This window comes from Asterias rubens, chromosome 1, assembly GCF_902459465.1.
Source record: "Asterias rubens chromosome 1, eAstRub1.3, whole genome shotgun sequence".
Classification (NCBI taxonomy): Eukaryota; Metazoa; Echinodermata; class Asteroidea; order Forcipulatida; family Asteriidae; genus Asterias; species Asterias rubens.
The window spans coordinates 15725957-15743769 of record NC_047062.1 but is presented as its reverse complement, the minus strand read 5'-3'; the positions used below and the strand labels follow the sequence as shown (position 1 = coordinate 15743769).

Below are 17813 nucleotides of genomic sequence, written 5' to 3'. Positions count from 1 at the left end.
AATGAGGTGCAAGTCTGAAGGAAACGAAAATCAATGTCATTAAAATGTACATGCTTAATAAATTAAAATATATTTAACTTTGATATTCGAGTTCACTGTGCCTCTTTCTGCTCTTTGAAATTAAAATAAAGAAATAAAAATGGTTCAATTCAATTTAGTTGTTCGTCATATGAAAACACATGACATTTTTAAAAAATTTATTGTACAGCATTTAAAAATGTACTTTAAAGGCAGTGGACACTATTGGTTATTACTCAAAATAATTATTATCATAAAACCTTCCACGAATTTGATTTAGAGACCTCGGATTTAGAACTTGAGGTCTCGAAATCAACCACCTGAAAGCACACAACTTCATGTGACCATGCCGCGACAAGGTTGTTTTCGACGACCGATTGAGCTCAAATTTTCACAGGTTTGTTATTTTATGCCTATGTTGAGATACACCAACTGTGAAGGCTAGTCTTTGACGATTACCAATAGTGTCCAATGTCTTTAAAAAATACACCAAGTACATCACAAATGGACAATATACACAATGAAACATTATCTGATAAAACTACTGTTTAAACTATGGATGACACTGTCATCACAACCCAATGACTTTCCACAGGAACACCAAAATCACCAACACCAAAATAAACGCTTTTGACGCCTTCTTTGTAGTTGTTTATTTTTACATTATATTTACAATTGATCAATAAGTCAGTTCTAAACTCTTCTCCATTCCCAAAATGTTCAATTCGACATGTCACTCCAAATCACTTATATGAAATCAATTCAACTTCTACTTCGTCGGAAATGCTATTCAATTCCAAATGATTCTACTAAAAAAACACTTAAAGCCATTATACACTTTCGGTACAGAAACAAACAAAAAGTTCACAGATTTACAAATAACTTACAGGGTTTACAGCAGAAGGTAATGGTGAAAGACTTCTCTTGAAATATAATTCCATGAAACGCTTTACTTTTCGAGAAAACATTAAAACAATTATCAATTCTCGTTGTCGAGAATTACGGATTTATTTTAAACACATGTCATGACACGGCGAAACGTGCGGAAACAAGGGTGGGTTTTCTCTGTTATTTTCTCCCGACTCCGATGACCGATTGAGCCAAAATTTTCAAAGGTTTATTTCTTATATCAGTTGTGATACACGAAGTGTGCCCTTTGGACAATATTATTTACCGAAAGTGTCCAATGGCTTTAAAAATTAAATTCCACATACTACTCCAAGTCTCGCAATGTTCAATTTAACACTAAGCAATTCAACAGTATGCAGTTCAAGAACATGCAGTTCAATAATATGCAATTCCAAATTCCAATCAAATTCAAAATACTATTTGATCTCAGACCATGGTGTACAACACCGATCTGCTCATAGCCAACTATAGTTATGCAGCCCTCCATACTTAAGTTATCTTTTAGCTTAATAGGCATAACAACCACGTTCACTTGCTCCAAGTGGTTTTGGAGCTAACAAAGTTACCTCCTTAATGCAAACTCACTGGTCAGGGAGAGTAGACCGATATTTTTTATTTGATTTTGTTGTTATGTTTTGAATTTTTTATTGGATTTATTTTACTGACACTCAAAACGTGAAGCACTTAAAACGTTACAGAATTGGTAAGGAACACAATCGTGAAGATCACAGATTTACATCAAACTTACACGGTCTAATGATGACGATAGTAGAAAACATCACTTGAAATATTTATGACTGAAATGTCATAATTGGTGAGTAATATATAATCTAATTTCGCGTTTGGAGTTTATCGCTCAGTAAGCGTTTTATTCATTTTTGTTATATAATGGATTACATGGAGTGCTTACACTGCCAGCAACTGTTTTGATGGCAAAACCAATTCTTTCCTGCAATTCTGAAAAAAAGTATAAAAAAATGATAATTTCTAAGAAACGTTATGCCTGTTTTACTGAAAGCACTCATGTTTGTAGGCGTCCATGGAATGTTAAATGCTTGACTGAATGACAAGGCATTAATTTTAGTACACATCTACAATGCTTACATTCGTTTTGTCAAGTATTCGGCGTGTAGGCGTACATTTTGCAAAATGAGTAATTAAAATAGACATAACTCCTCTTAGGAAGGATCAATTTCTTTCATTCTTTGTATAATATTTCATTCTTTGTATAGTTGGAGAGAGTGCTTGTTATGATTCGATGCTTTACGGAACTTTTGCGTGTCATGTGTATGTTTCGGAAAACATCACCAATCCTGGTCAAATTCCATTTGACTTACCCTGTACATAGTTCCAGCCCTGCCGACTTCACCGTGTTGCCCGACGTATCACCGTGTTGCCCGACGTATCACCGTGTTGCCCGACGTATTGTCTGTGGACATGTTATACCTTCGGCAACATCAACCGCTCCTTGGAAGTCTTGGCGGATACTCTTTGCCATTGGCGCATACTCTTTGTCATCTAAACAATAGAGTTTGTAACAATAAACACCACATAATAATATGATTGACTTTGGCCCTTCTGGACAAACTTTAAACTAAAACATCGTTTTGAAATACAGCGCATCTTTGTCACAGCTTTCTCAGTAAATTATGTTTCTTTTAACTATAGCAAGATAACACCATTCAAAATTAACATTGATTTATCGACACAGTTTTGAAAATATAGCAGTTGTGGAATCAATAAATAAGTTGTTTAACCTACGGTCAAACCGGTGGTTCTGCCCCGCCGAATATCTGGTTCAGATGTTTCGGTGACCAATTTCACCCTGTTATGCTCTTAATTTGAATGTCTCAAGACTTTAGCTGAGCATAGAGTGCCGACACATCTTCGGCGTTGTTGGTATACACGAATACAATGTGGAAGAGCAGAGTGGCTTGGCAGTATGACCGTCTTGCTGCTCTTCTGGGGCATTCCTAAACTTGGAATGTTAATCCGGCTAACTACTTTGCATATTCACTTTGCATAATGATACTTTGGCCAGTGGAAACTTAAAGGCAGTGGACACTATTGGTAATTGCTCAAAATATTTATTAGCATAAAACCTTTCTTGGTGACGAGTAATGGGGAGAGGTTGATGGTATAAAACATTGTAAGAAACGGCTCCCTCTGAAGTGACATAGTTTTCGAGAAAGAAGTAATTTTCCACGAATTTGATTTCGAGACCTCAGGTTTAGAACTTGAGGTCTCGAAATCAACCATCTAAACGCACACAAGTTCGCCTGAAAAGGGTGTTTTTTTCTTTCATTATTATCTCGCAAGTTCGATGACCGATTGAGCTAAAAATTTTCACAGGTTTGTTATTTTATGCATATGTTGAGATACACCAACTGTGAAGGCTAGTCTGTGATAATAACCAATAGTGTCCACTGCCTTTAAACATCTATGCCTGACCTGCGCTAAAAGAACAGTGGAATGGCTTACCTCTATACACTTCAGTGAACCTAATCAATGTCAACCTCAAAGGACTAAGAATAACTTGAAAGAGGCACATTACTTTATGCAACCTATACATGAAAAAGTCAGCAATTTTGTGACAGGCACTGGATTGGAAGGATTTTTTAAAGATGTTTGTTTTAAAGGCCTATTTTTTAAATCTTCCTGATCTGATCTGTGTGCCAAGATGTTTCTACTCGCTTGCTATTTTAAAAGATACATCATTAACCATTCACTTTAATTTGTTGCCTAGTCGTTTTTTTACATTATTTTAATTGAAGACTATTTCTTTTGTTTTGTTAGCAAATTGACACATGTTATTTCTATATTCTGATGCACCATTGACAATTATCAAACCTGTCAGTACTGTAAAGTCAGCAAACTTGATTAAAAAACAGAAATCACTTTGATGATAATATTATAACTTACTTATTTTATTTTGTTTCAATAAAGAGATGCATTTTTAGGCTTAGGTGATCAAGCTGCCTCGAGGGCGCTATTTTATATAAACAACCATCGGAGATTGACTATCACGTGTTTAATAAAGTTATAAATGTAAAGACATGTATTGCTTTATTTTCAGAAATGAGAAGTCTCCCGAATTTTGAAGTTTACTCCACGGTAGTAGAGCATAAAGCAAGACAGTTCTCTAAGGAAAAACATGTACATGTATAATGGTGTTTCCGCAAGTTGATACCCCTAGGGCCTATGCAATGCCTCATATCCCATAGACTGTTATTACGTTATGAACTCAAATGTAGCATATTTTGATTGAATATTTTACATATTATTCACCATGGCAACGAATTTATTTTGTTCCCGTCAGCACATGTGACTGTGTCACCCTATAAATAGAGGCATACTTTAAACTTCCCTTTTTTTAGCCCAACCCCACAACCTTTTAAATGTCAAGTGTTATGGAGAATGCAGATAGGGCACACGAACTGTTAGTAGATTCACGACAATCTTTCCGTCAGACTTGCCTGTGTGCTTTAGGTTTTTTGTTTGACCAACAAGGAGTTTTAAGAAGAGGCAATTAACAATAAATAAGTGGCTCCAGTCACCATGGAAACGTCTTCGCTACACGTACTCGTCCCTATAGCGCCTCGTCTCGTGGTTAGACAAGACAAGCGGGAACGAGCGAAACCAAGTGGGCGCTGTGTACCGCCCAAAAGACGCGGTAGTCATTGCTCGTATATCACGTAGGAATGTACTCAGTGCAATATACATACAACTCACAACAAACATCTAACAAGTTAAGTTGAGATCTGTGTAACAGTTCATATAATTTATCCAGACTGTTGCGGTACGTAACACTAGAGATGGTAATTTGGTCACGTCTTCATTGCTCTGCACTCATCCACCGAAGGACACATTCTTGGAACTTGACGCAAAACATAGACCCGCAAAAGTATCAATATCATAGAGCTGCTTTAATGTTGTTTAACAATTTTCTGCGAAGCAGAAATGAGCAGGATACCAGTCACACATTGTAAATGTAAGAGTTTGGCTGGTAATCCTAATTTGGCAAGCAAAATTGTATTGTGCTTAGCTACATTTTGCTTAAAATCAGCTCTATGAAGTTGGGCCCTGGGACATGCAGTCGAATGATCTAATGTTAATAAAGATGGCAGGTTTGTACATACAGTCTCCTGGTGATTATTGTATATGGGTCATATATGAGGTTTGTCACGCAAGACGATATTGACACTCTACGGTTCCTTTGGCTTGTTATGGTTAATGGGGTCCAGGTAATACAATTCACAATTCCTCTTGAACAAAATGATGTAATTTTCTCAGGGAAAAGTTCTTGAAAGACAATTAGTTCGACATTAGCGGGACAAAGCTTTTTTCCCGTTCAATTAAGACCAAACTCTCAACCCCTTGAACCTTTTTTTCGACAACATACACCGATTTAGATACAATTAAATAATAAAGACTCTTTTCAATTTTTCACATTTGTTTTTCCTCTTTAAATATTTTATTCTCAAGAATCCCTAAAACGAATCCTTAGAAATGACTCCAAGACTTCGAGATGTTATATTTTAAATATTATAATAAGTTTATATTTATTATAGAATAATCTCAAGACGAAACAATCTTGCATGAGTAAAGTAACAACAGTTTGGAGGAATATACACAAAATGAATAACTATATCTATTTAATTTTTAACAGATACATAAAAATAGGTCCTGATCTGTGAAGCATTGGTGATAAAAACAAAGAGAGTCGACCATAAACATGGAAGTGTTGACGGTAGAATTAGGCCTATATACCCTACGAATGCAGTCAAAAGTTTTGGAACACTTAACGGTACGTCGAGGATCAGAAAGAAATTTGATTTTAGAATTGAGTTTTAAAAGGTAAGTAAGCATACACTTGTAGGTCGCAAATGTCGAGAGTATTGTAGCATGTGCAAGTCTCGCATGTTTTCGAATAATATTGGCACCCGTTAAAGGCAGTGGACACTATTGGTAATTACTCAAAATAATTATTAGCATGAAACTTTACTTGGTGACGAGTTATGGGGAGAGGTTTATAGTATAAAACATTGTGATAAACGGCTCCCTCTGAAGTGTCGAAGTTTTCGAGAAAGAAGTAATTTTCCCCGAATTTGATTTCGAGACCTCAGATTTAGAATTTGAGGTCTCGCAGTCAAGCATCTAAACGCACACAACTTCGTGTGACAATGGTATTTTCTTCTTTCATTATTATCTCGCAACTTCGACGACCAATTGAGCTCAAATTTTCACAGGTTTGATATTTTATGCATACGTTGAGATACACCAAGTGAGAAAGAAGACTGGTCTTTGAAAATTACCAATAGTGTCCAGTATCTTTAAAGTGCGCGAGTTTGTTTCCTTTTCGCGTTAAACCAAAAGGGTCCCAAAATGTTCGAACTCGTGAGAGACTTGCACCATCTAGTATCTGTCGTTAATCTTGGTCAGAATCGTCCATTAATTTAAGAACGAAAACAAATAGGATTATATTACAGATCTTCTGTTAAAAGCAGTACTAATTTAAAGAAAAAACCATTAATGAAAAAGACCAGCAACCTACAGGCTGAAGTCAAAGATTCCCGATCAATGTTCGGTTTGTTTGAAATACCAAAGTCGTTAGGATATGGGGAGAAGAAAAATAGGCCCTAACAAATGTTTGTGCAGCAAGAAATGAAGCAAGCTGGCTATGTATTTCTTTGTTGGCAACGCACCACCGGTAATGAGAAGTGTGGTCGAGCCTAGGCTAGGCCTACGATCATAGTGAGATTGCTATAGTAGCAAGAATATTGGTGAGCGACACAGGACTAACCTTTTACTGGGACCAATTTGATAGAGCCTGTAAGCATACACAACTTGCTAAGCACAGACAAAAATGTGCTTAAAACACTGGACACTATTGGTAATTGTCAAAGACCAGTCTTCTCACTTGGTGCATCTCAACATATGCATTAATAACAAACATGTGAAAATTTGAGCTCAATTGGTCGTCGAAGTTGTGTGAGATAATAATGAAAGAAAAACACCCTTGTCACACGAAGTTGTGTGCTTTCATATGCTTGATTTCAAGACCTCAAATTCTAAATCTGACGACTCGAAATCAAACTCGTGAAAAATTACTTCTCGAAAACTACTTAACTTCAGAGAGAGCCGTTTCTCACAATGTTCTATACTATCAAACCCTCCCTAAGACTCGTTACCAAGTAAGATTTTATGCTAATAATTATTTTGAGTAATTACCAATAGTGTATCTGCCTTGAACAGTTACCAGCCAGAATAACATACAGTCTACATTGCTGTAACTGGTGCCCCACTCATTCGCTAAGCAGTTTCTGCTTAACTACTTCGTTAAATTTGGGCCCGGGTCGAAGTGAGCAAGAAAAACACAAAAGAACAAAGACTGGCGTACGTTTAACATTTGAAGCATTGCATGGTGGGATATCAGTTTAGTTTCGGTTTATGAATTGGCTCCACGAACCACGTGATATTATCTCGTTTTATCATTGGGTGGATTAAGTTCCTGTCCTGCACTCCAATAAGTTAAATTGTTATACAGCCGTAAATACATTTGGGGAACCATGGACTTACACTTTCTCTGAAAAATATTCGCAGTGGTCTAGCCATAGCCTAATCCTTCAACTCCCATGCCTACACCATGGAGAGTTCTACCTCCATGACTAAGCCCTAGTCCATTATTTGGACATGTTAAATCTGGCTGAGAGATGTTAAATCTCTAATGTTCATGCTAAATCTGGCTGAGAGTTAGCAACGTAAGTGTCATGGATTTCATCACCACATTCTTACTGCAGCAGTACGTCATCGCGTCAGCTCAAGTTGTTAACATACGAGCAATAAGCGCCACGCATCTGGAACTCTTTACCACTTAATCTGCGATCTTGTGTTTGTACCGCAAAATTCAAGTCTCTTCTCAAAACTTATCTTATGTCACAGGTTTTCAATGACTAATTTTGTTGTGTCTGTTTTTCTTTGTGTTGTGTTTTGTTTTTGTTTTGTTTTTGGTTTTACTGCGCCTTGAACACCCAGCAGGGTGGATGTGTGCGCATTACAAGTCTTATTATTATTTATTATTAGCTCCCATGCAGCGTGAACACCTTCCAGATTGATTGTTTTGTGATTAAAGGGTGTCTGATGAAACTGGTATTTATATGGACATGACGAAAGTCAATGACGTGGTTCGTTGTTGTTTGTGCGTTTATCGGTAAATGTTTTTGTTTTCTTTGGCTAGTTGTTTGTGTTTTACTACTGCGGGTGTTGTTTTGTGTACGAGTCAAACACATTGATGTTTACACTTTTATGGTTATAATATGACGTATACGGTTAGAGCTATGGTGGCCTTAATTACATGTGTTTGTGTGTGTTTCCAAAAGAAGCTAATAAGGTTTGTGCAAACCGGAGGAACAAATTGTTTTCAACGGTAATTACAGTTGAATAATATATTCTGGAAATATTAATTGCAACGGGGTTTTCATGACGTGGAAAACGTTATTTGAATAATGATGAATGCAGTTATTGTGAACTGGTTTTTTTTTTTATAAGCCGATAATCATCAGTGATAAATCTGCACACACAAAAAACGTTTCAAACCCTTATTATATATCTGCAAAATGAATTGCACTGGCCTAAATTGCCGTTGTGCAAATGTTTTCAAATAATGAGATGCCCACGAGACACGATGATTATGCACAATAGCTGTCGGAAGGAACCCTCTATTGGGAGAACAGGAAGTGGGGGTGTTCTTGTGTGTGTTGATATTGTTGTTGTTGTTGTTGTTGCTGTTGTTGTTGTTGTTGCTGTTGCTGTTGTTGTTGTTGTTGTTGTTGTTTCAAAATAAACCACACGAGTTGAAGTTGTTGTAAGGAGTCTGCCACTAGAAGTACATGTACACCCATTTTGGTGAAAAGTGGAGTTTTGATACATTATTTAAGGCACTGAACGCTGCCCTATTAAAGTGACTGTCTCACACCAGGATGAAAGGTGGGCCTAAACGCCGAAGCATGTCTTAAATTGAACCATAGAGCAAAGTTGTACCCGTCCCTTTAAAATTTTGACTGTCTGTGTGCTCGCAAAGTTGCAGCTTGTAAAGGAATGGCATTGGAACATACACACTAATCTTCTCTCATTCCCTCCTATTTTTGTTACTAATTATTTTCCCAATAAATTTGCCCCACGGCACTAAAATTCCATTGCCAGGCACCTGTCCCGCTTTCCGGAACTAAACCAATGTAATAATCTGACGAACGTAAACATTAATGTCCGCAGATGTACCCCATCAATTTCACACGGCAATCCAAGAAGCTGTATTCTCATAAGAGTAGGCACAACCCGGAAAGCATACTATAGTAGGGCCTACAATAATACATTCAGTCATACCATAGAGTTTATAAAGAGAAAATTTCGTGTGAAAACGAACATTCTTGTGCACGCTCAAGTGGTTTTAGGGGGGTGGGACCCCGCTGTTTTGAAGAAAACAACATCTTATTTTCAACAGTCACGCGTTTCTTTTCGTAATGTTCTGTGCCATTCAGTAGAAGAAGAAAGTGATTTGAATCTAGTTGTAGGGTCTATTTATTTTCTTCTTTGGTCGACAATTTACACTGATAGAAAGATACGTAAGACCCGTTCTTGTGCGTTACAATTCATTCAAGATAGTACGGCCAGCTCATCTTTTATAATTGGCTCATAGAGCTCCACATTTGCATTTCGTTGTCTTCTGTTGTATGAATTGTATATGGGTGAAATTTATTGACTCTTTCCTTTGACCTCATTTAGCCCAGTCCTCATGAAAAGACTTATAACTATATAGTAGGGCACACTGCTCTGAAATCTACAGGGACATAAGTCTGGATTCTGTGTCGCAGGGTGGGGGGGTCGGTTGCCTGACCCGTTTCTGTTTCAAGATAACCCGGGAGGTGGGTTTTTAAAGGAGTTTCCAGGATTCGAAACAGTTCAATCATACTGACCCACAATGGGGGGGGGGGGGTCACAGGGAGCCCGAATTAGGGTCAAATCTTCGGCAAACCATTTGTTTGAGCAAAGACCAGGATTTGTATAATATCGCAAAGCATCGTGAAAGTTACTGTCAGCTCAATTTTTTTCATTACATAAAGGTAGAGGTTTTTTTAAAACATGCTGCTTCAGTTGTATGCATAATAACATGGTGCATAACTCCCATCCAATTACCTTACATACCGTGAATTTAAACCAAGGTTAAGGTCTTAGCGTGAGTTTCGTTATCGAAAATAAAGTGGAAATTGTCAAGCTTTTATGTTTTTGAAGACAAAAAATGCCTTGTAGTATTATCAAGGGTATGCAACATCCAGAGTATTAGGGAGGAACGGAAGGGGAGACAGGAAAACATTCGCGAACGACATAAACATGGGAAGAAAAGAAAAATATTATTTCGCACGTAGGCCTACACATATAAGGAGCAATTATTCCACGTATACTTTAAACATTATTAAGGCTTCTTAAAAATAGTAAAAATATCTCGTGTCCAATAACATTTGGTTACCATGGCAACGTGGAATGAGATCCCGGTACTCTGTTATGTAAAGATTCACAATTACGGAGTGTTGGCAAAAAAGGACACAGACTATGCCTCCGTAAAAGAAATCTCGAGTTACATGAAAAGCAAAAGCTGTGAGAGTCGTATGCCAGCCAACCATAGTTTACAGAGTCCATCAAACCCACCACTTACTCAGATGTTAAGTTAAAGGCAGTGGACACTTTTGGTAATTACTCAAAATAATTGTTAGCATAAAAACTTACTTGGTAACGAGCAATGAACGGGGAGCTGTTGGTAGTACAAAACACTGTGAGAAACGGCTCCCGATTTTGATTTCGAGACCTCAGAATTTGATTTTGAGGTCCCGAAATCAAGCATCTGTCACCACACAACTTCGTGTGACAAGAGTGTTTTTTCTTCCATTATTATCTCGCAAATTAATTCGACGACCAATTGAGTTCAAATTTTCACAGTTTTTTCCATTTTTATGCATATGTTGGGATACACCAAGTGAGAAGTCTGGTCTTTGACAATTACTAAAGGTGTCCAGTGCCTTTAAATATCAAATAATAATAAAATAAACGATAAAAATTAAAAAGTTCATGTTTGATGTACCGACTCATTGGAACCTGATTTACATTTTGTTCGAGGGGTTTTATAACCAGCCTTAAGACCATTATCAGTCAGTTTGTTCTGTAATAGTGATTTGATCATTGCTGCAAGCTTATGTAGAAAAGAGAAGAAGAAAAAAAATGGAATATCGTGCTCGGAATTAAAACCGTCTCCAGAATCTACACCAAGTTCAAAAATGATAAAAGTATTTTTATAATTTTATACTTTAATGAAAGTTTTAGGAAAGCACATTATGCCCCAAACTGTACTGAATAGTACTGAACACTGGGTTTGGTTTTCTCTAGAATCCTTTTTCAAGCTTTACAATTTAATACATTTAATTATTATTCTGTACACTTCCGTATAATACCATTTTCACACACAGTAGTATCGTTGAATGCAAGTTATCTAATATCAACAACATGTATCTGCTTTGCGTACCCATAAGTGTGGCGGCGATGTAGAAGGTAAAACAGTAAGCATGGCGTTTTGAGCATGCTGTGTGCCAATTATTCACTAAATTTGAAAGATAACTATTTGCTTAACATGATTTGATTTTGATAAATCAAGTGGTCTGGGTCAAAGTTGATGGCGCTTTTTATAAGACATAGCCTGGGCTTCGGCGCCCCTAAGTAGCACTTAAGTCTATACCCAATTTTAGGCAAATTTGTATGTCAAACAATGTGCGTCATTTGCCTACAGATTGCTTTTGTTTTGTAACAAGCAGTTTCTATGGAATAAAATTGGAAATAGAAACTGTACTTGGGGATCTCCGTAAGCAAAAAACATCTGCTTACTGATATTTTGAAAGTAGCCCGTGGCATTTGAAGCGCACAATACGGTAAACAGTGCCATACAATTAGGCCCTGGCGGAACGCTCCTTTGCGGCTGATGATAAAACAATAACCAGGGAGCACACACTAACGAGTCGCTGCCGTTGTACCGTCTATCGCCACGTAACCACCGGTCATCTCTTGGGTTTTCACGCTCGAAAATGTTTAACATTACGTACATTGCATTCTCCATTAAGGCATATACTGTATAAATTGAACACAACAAGAAACAGCAGTTTAAAGCGAGTTGCAATTTAAGACCTCAGAAATAACGGCATTTTCTCCCTTAAGGCATACCAAAAAACCATAAGGGGTCGCTTGTTTATAACAAAATCTAAATTTATAGCTTTTTTGAAACTAAGCTTAGAGTTCTTTAGAATTGCCAGCACACTCATGGGTATAGCACGTTATAAACATGATATCGTTATATTAATAATGATTAGCATATTTTAAAGAAGTTATATACATAAATTATGAAGATGCTGACACTCTGCTATTTATTATTTTTTGTTTCTATATTTTTTTTGAGGCGACAGAGAAAGAGAGATCAAAGTTTTCAAGAAATGCCAGACAGGAATGTTTGGAAACCAATAGAGAAGGAGATTAGCTGATTCGGCTTCCCCATTTAAAAATGTTTCTAAACTTATTATTGATCCCAAATCTAAAATCTACACACTTCTTCTACAGGGAGATGATATTTGGATTGGATAAAATATCACGACGATCAACCAAAATATATTTATACTGAAGTCTCACTTTTCTCTTGTTTTTTTTCCTTTCATTTTTTTTAATATAATTTTTTACTAATGAGTGCACCTACGAACGCTTACAAAGGCATATTATAGGCTACATTTGATCAGAATAGTGTACAATTATATACATGTTAAACTTGAAAAAATTTAAGGCCACTTATTCCAAAAATCTCGATATGATCACAGCTATACAAAAGCTCTAGTAGTCTTGCATTCAATTCGTAAACACAATATTGTTCGTATGCCGGCAACTTTAATACTCCCTTCCGACCCGGAGTACAGAGTTCAAAGGTCAAGAGCATGCGGAGGAAATGGATTATGGCATGATATAAATATAACGAAAAATAACATTTTATATATATATGTATAATATTTATATTATGTCTAATGGTTTGTGCAGTCAAAGGGGCGGGTACTTTGGCCATTATGTTGACTCTAGGTCCTATAGCTGGTTACCATAATAAATGTCTCACTCGTCCAGGCGTTGTGGCGTTGTCTACATCCACGCACGTCTGGTTTTTGTGCGAAAAATTCTGACAAAATAAAGTAATTGTTCTAACCATTGTTTCCTCCTTTGATTCCTGTTTGCTCGTTGCTCGTTTAAGGTTATTTATTCCATCCACACACACATCCGTGGAGCGATATACACAGTTGATATCCTTACCACCGTTGACCTCTCATCACAGTAAGCACAAAATAAATCATTCGTGCAGAGTCCGATAATCTCAAGTGCAACTCAAATTTTTTTAACATAATTATGTCCTTTTAAAATAATTTGCTCGTAACGTTTGTTCTTACGTGAGTTTGTTCTCCATTTTTGTTCATCCATATATATTGGAATTGGTACTTTCCTAATGACTCTATTCAAGGGTGAGGTTTATGTAGCCTACCCCGAGGCACCATAACTATAAAGTCTTGTGTATTATTCAAAATGGCTTTCCCCGCTTTTTTAGCTGATACTCACAATAATAAACAATGTGGTAGTTTTTAAATATCTGTTTTTAACACAAGATTGGTAAAATTATTTTTGCCTTTTCAAAGATTAACGCATTTAGACTATGTTTGTTTACACTTTTTTTAATCTTTGGTTAATTTTTTCTTTTCTTCAAATTTAAAGAAATCTCAGTTTGGAAGTGAAGCAACTACGATGCTTCAATCCATTCACGTTGACGAAGGAGAGATCAGTCGCACAAGACTCAGGTATAGGATTTGACCTAGCACTAGCAGCCATATGTCATTGGGGAAATTAAGCTTCTTCACTCAGCTACGGGTTTGACATCGAAGACGGATTAATAAAATATTCCATGGCTGGCAGCCCTTACACTGAGATGATTTGTGAGACGAGGTTTTGAAGGGTATGACATTACGAGGAGTGGGTGGGGGTAGGTGATGCTATCGAATGACGGGGACGTCTTGGGTCTACCTTGTCATTGTCTTTAAGGGGGCACAATGCCTTCGGGTTGGGTGCTTTGGGCTATATATGAACAAAATCAGATATGAAATGAATACGGTTGGAAATATGTTTTAAAATTAATAATGATTTCACACATCCCTCAAAATAATTGTATGGTTTCTTTTTACTTCGAGAGCTAACACGGTTAGCCAATTTGCAGAACACACTTTTCAGCTCTACCAAATTACGGACAGTGTAGTTTAGAAAGTAAAAAAGAAATGTTTTGTGGGAATCGTTGTATTCTACTTTTAAAATATCGTTCTCAACCATATTAATTTCATAACAAACACATTTCCCAAAACGACCATTCGGAAAGCAACATGCCCCTTAAAGAGTATTTCCTTGAGTCACCATCAACTCATTGAGTTGATCTGATTGCTCTATGGTCTGATAAAGTATGTCGTCAATAGCAACCAAGATTCGGGAATGCTCATGGAAGGATCCTGGTTTCCAGACCACATCGGCCGGGTTACCAGACCACATCGGTCTTGTCCGGTTTAAGCGCATAAAGTTTCCGTTGTCGGTATAGCAGTAGCAATGTAGAGAAGCATGGCCACGATCCATCACATGTATGGCCTTCCAGTGTCTTGCAATGAAGGTAGACTTAGATTAACTCTAACGCTACCTGCATGCTTGGGCTAATATAGGTGTAGCTATTGTGCTATCTGTTGAAGTACAGCAAGGCCCCCCATAGATGTAGCCGTAGCAAGGAGCTGTTGTTTTAGACACGTCAAACATGCCAAAACCTAGGTCCGTACAAAATCCCATTGCAGAAGCGCAACGCAACGAGGTGAAATCCACCGTTATATCCTCTTTGACCTTCGACCTTTATAACTACACCTGGCACATTTTGCACGTATACAGAGGGACAATGCAGATCCCAAGGATAACTCGTTTTGTAGTTTGCCCTCATCCATGCTTTGAGAGCGACCATCAAACTATATGTATATGTATATAGTCAAGTCGTCAGTAATCGTTCTCCGTAAAATATGGTATACATTAACTTTGAAAAATGGTGCACGCATTGTCTCGAGTAGTGCCGACTTTACAGCAGTGTTCCTATGTTGTGCTACCATAATATAAATAGTTGATACGAAAATGGTGTCCGTGAATGAAAGATGCTATAGAAACCTAGAGCCACCCGCATGTCAATCCCTTCGTTCAGTCTCTTGTAATTTGTTATTTAGCATAGCGAGTCCTCCAACGCCCTGCCCAAGGCCAAAGGCACCGTTGCTGCTCGCATGGTGTTTTCTGTGCTGTGAGGTTTCGTATAGCTGCTTCTGCATCACGGCTAGCGACACCTTATTAGCCGCTAGAAAGTCTTTCATGCTTATCATCTCACCGGACATACGGCGTCCGTCGGTCTCGCTGTCATAGTTACTATCCACATCAGTGATGTCCACTCCATTTGCCTGGTTGTCGTTCCGTTGCTGCTTGCTGGCCGAGTTGACCTGCCTCTGCAGATGTCCTGGTGTGATTGCGTTCCGTCGCGGCCGCGGCTTTTTCCTACGACACAGGTTACATTCTAGTTTCTTTAGAACCCAGTTAAGGAGCTGTTTAATAACAATTGATACCACGTTATACAGCGAGTATATACAGCATACACCAGCTGTCAGAAATATGAAATTGCCAAAGCGGTAGAGATAAGGTTGTGGGTACTCTCTTTGTTGGCTCGTCACAAGGTCCCCGAAGCCAATAGTACTGAAAGCCACGAAGCAGAAGTAGATGCTTTCTGCATAGTCCCAGCCCTCAATACTGGTGTACATGACGGATGCCACACAGGCTATGATGGTTGACGCTATGCACAGGTACAACAAAACGTAGTACACTGAAGGCTTCCAACTCTCCAGGTTATCGTCTGATTGTTGGGAAGGGCGCCTGCCTGTGTTTGGTAAAACGTTTTGGTTCTGTCGACGAATTTGTCTCTCGTGGCATTTCTTCATGATGAAGGCCAGAAAGGTGATGAGTCGTTCCAGGAACAAGTTATAGAAGAGAATGCATGCAGCACATCCAGGCAGTCCGTATACGATCAACATCACCCTACCCTGTACCGTAGATGGTGACGTCATGCCAAAACCTGCAAATACAAAAAAAAAAAGATATAGGCAAAATTACTATCAAATCAAAGTTTTTAGTTCTGTTTCAACTGATGTCCAATAGGACTGAAAGTGAAGGACTCAAGGAAGCAACCAGTTAAGGTCGTGGTTTTTTTTTATTCGAGGCCACAACGCGTTGGAATGTATCCACTTCGAGCTATAACGCGATCTCGAAAACGCTTTCTTGAAGTTTATGGAGAAGTGTTTTCGAAAAAGCAGTTAATCACCCAGACATGCTTGGATGTACAATTCGGATAATTCTTTTCTTTTGAAAGGCATGATGCGTCGTTAGAGACTGTTCCCTAATATTCAGGCACTGGTCTGACAGACCCGATGGTGTTATTGGCTAAGACATGCAATGGCGCAGCTACCTGACTAAAGCTATACACTCAGAGTATGTGTGTATTATAAGGGATGCAAGGTTAAAGGTATAGAACTTGGAGGAACCAGGTTCTAACGGCCGGTATCTGGCACTCGAAGAGCCTCGAAGTATGACGTCGGGCTATAAGCCTTTTTGATGTATGTAGGAAACTGTATATGAGTACACTGTTTGGTTTTGACAAATTTCAGACAAGTTTACCCAAACTTGATTGATACTGTCAGAGCATTGTGTCCACCATTATCTCCAAATTGCTTTTTTAGATACATATTTATCATTGCTTTTTGAACATCAGCTCGACTGATCGGTTGAAAGATTGTCAAAAAAGTGATATGTTTGCAAAGAAGCGGTGACTTAGGGCACAGTTGTCTGGCCGTATCCAAATTGGCGGTTTCGGCAATGACTACGACTGTAGCTAAGGGTGTTGCTATAGACGTTTGTTTTATATTTCATTGCATGATGACGTCACGATCCAGCTGTCACCGTAAAGTGGATGCAAAAAAAAACAAACATGACGCTCGGAGAGTAAGGTATCGTGTATACGTTTAGTATTACAGATGGGAACATTTCGCATGCCATTAATAAACAGCATGGGCCTATGTCTACTTTTGCCAACAGTTTGATAAATAAACAAAACAACATTTAGAACCATAAGTACATTCCGAGTTACAGCTTGAAAACTGTAATGCATTTACCGAGTTAATCTAAGGTGTACATGCATAAATGAAATGCATTTGCAGTTTTGTTGTTCGTCCAATGACATGTTTTTCTGTTTTCACACAATCCGTTCGTTTGTTTGTGTATCGGTTTGGTTGAGGTGATGAAGCGCATACTTCATACACCATATGCTTGCACCATATGCCTTTCAGCTCACACTCAAGGTGCTAGATTCTTGAATGTGTTCAACGAGGATTCTTATGGCAAGCAGGCCTCGGGCAGCCCCAAGTGCTAAGGTGTGCTGCGATTCCATAATGCATCATAGTAGAGATGAGGCGTCAGTTACACTGCGCTGTAACCAAACCCCTATCAACAAAAAACACCGGGGTGATACTGCGATAGCCAAGCCACGTCTAACGTGTTCTCGACACCAATTTCCAGAGCCATCCTGTTGGAATTTCAATACCCTCTCTGCGTCCCATCAGTTCGCAGGGCATAGCCTGGCTGTCATCACTGCAGATTCCCGATGTGTTTAGCTCAATAACGGAGAGCACAAGGCTCAACCCTATTACTCGTCTGATAGCCAT

General features: G+C 38.2%; 1 protein-coding gene and 1 long non-coding RNA gene across 2 annotated transcripts; both read right to left on the bottom strand.

Annotated features, from left to right (window-relative positions):
* Positions 1 to 1868: 1868 nt before the first annotated feature.
* Positions 1869 to 2875, bottom strand: LOC117297715. The gene is made up of 3 exons (XR_004519910.1): positions 2689 to 2875; positions 2265 to 2445; positions 1869 to 1884 (listed from the first exon to the last, which is right to left on the bottom strand). It is a non-coding gene; the product is annotated as an uncharacterized LOC117297715 (long non-coding RNA).
* An 8491-nt stretch (positions 2876 to 11366) lies between these two features.
* LOC117298217 (potassium channel subfamily K member 13-like) lies at positions 11367 to 17813 on the bottom strand. Its single transcript, XM_033781348.1, has 2 exons — positions 17693 to 17813; positions 11367 to 16171 (listed from the first exon to the last, which is right to left on the bottom strand). Exons 1-2 carry the CDS (start codon positions 17811 to 17813, stop codon positions 15243 to 15245), a joined length of 1050 nt encoding a protein of 349 aa, XP_033637239.1. The 3' UTR covers positions 11367 to 15242.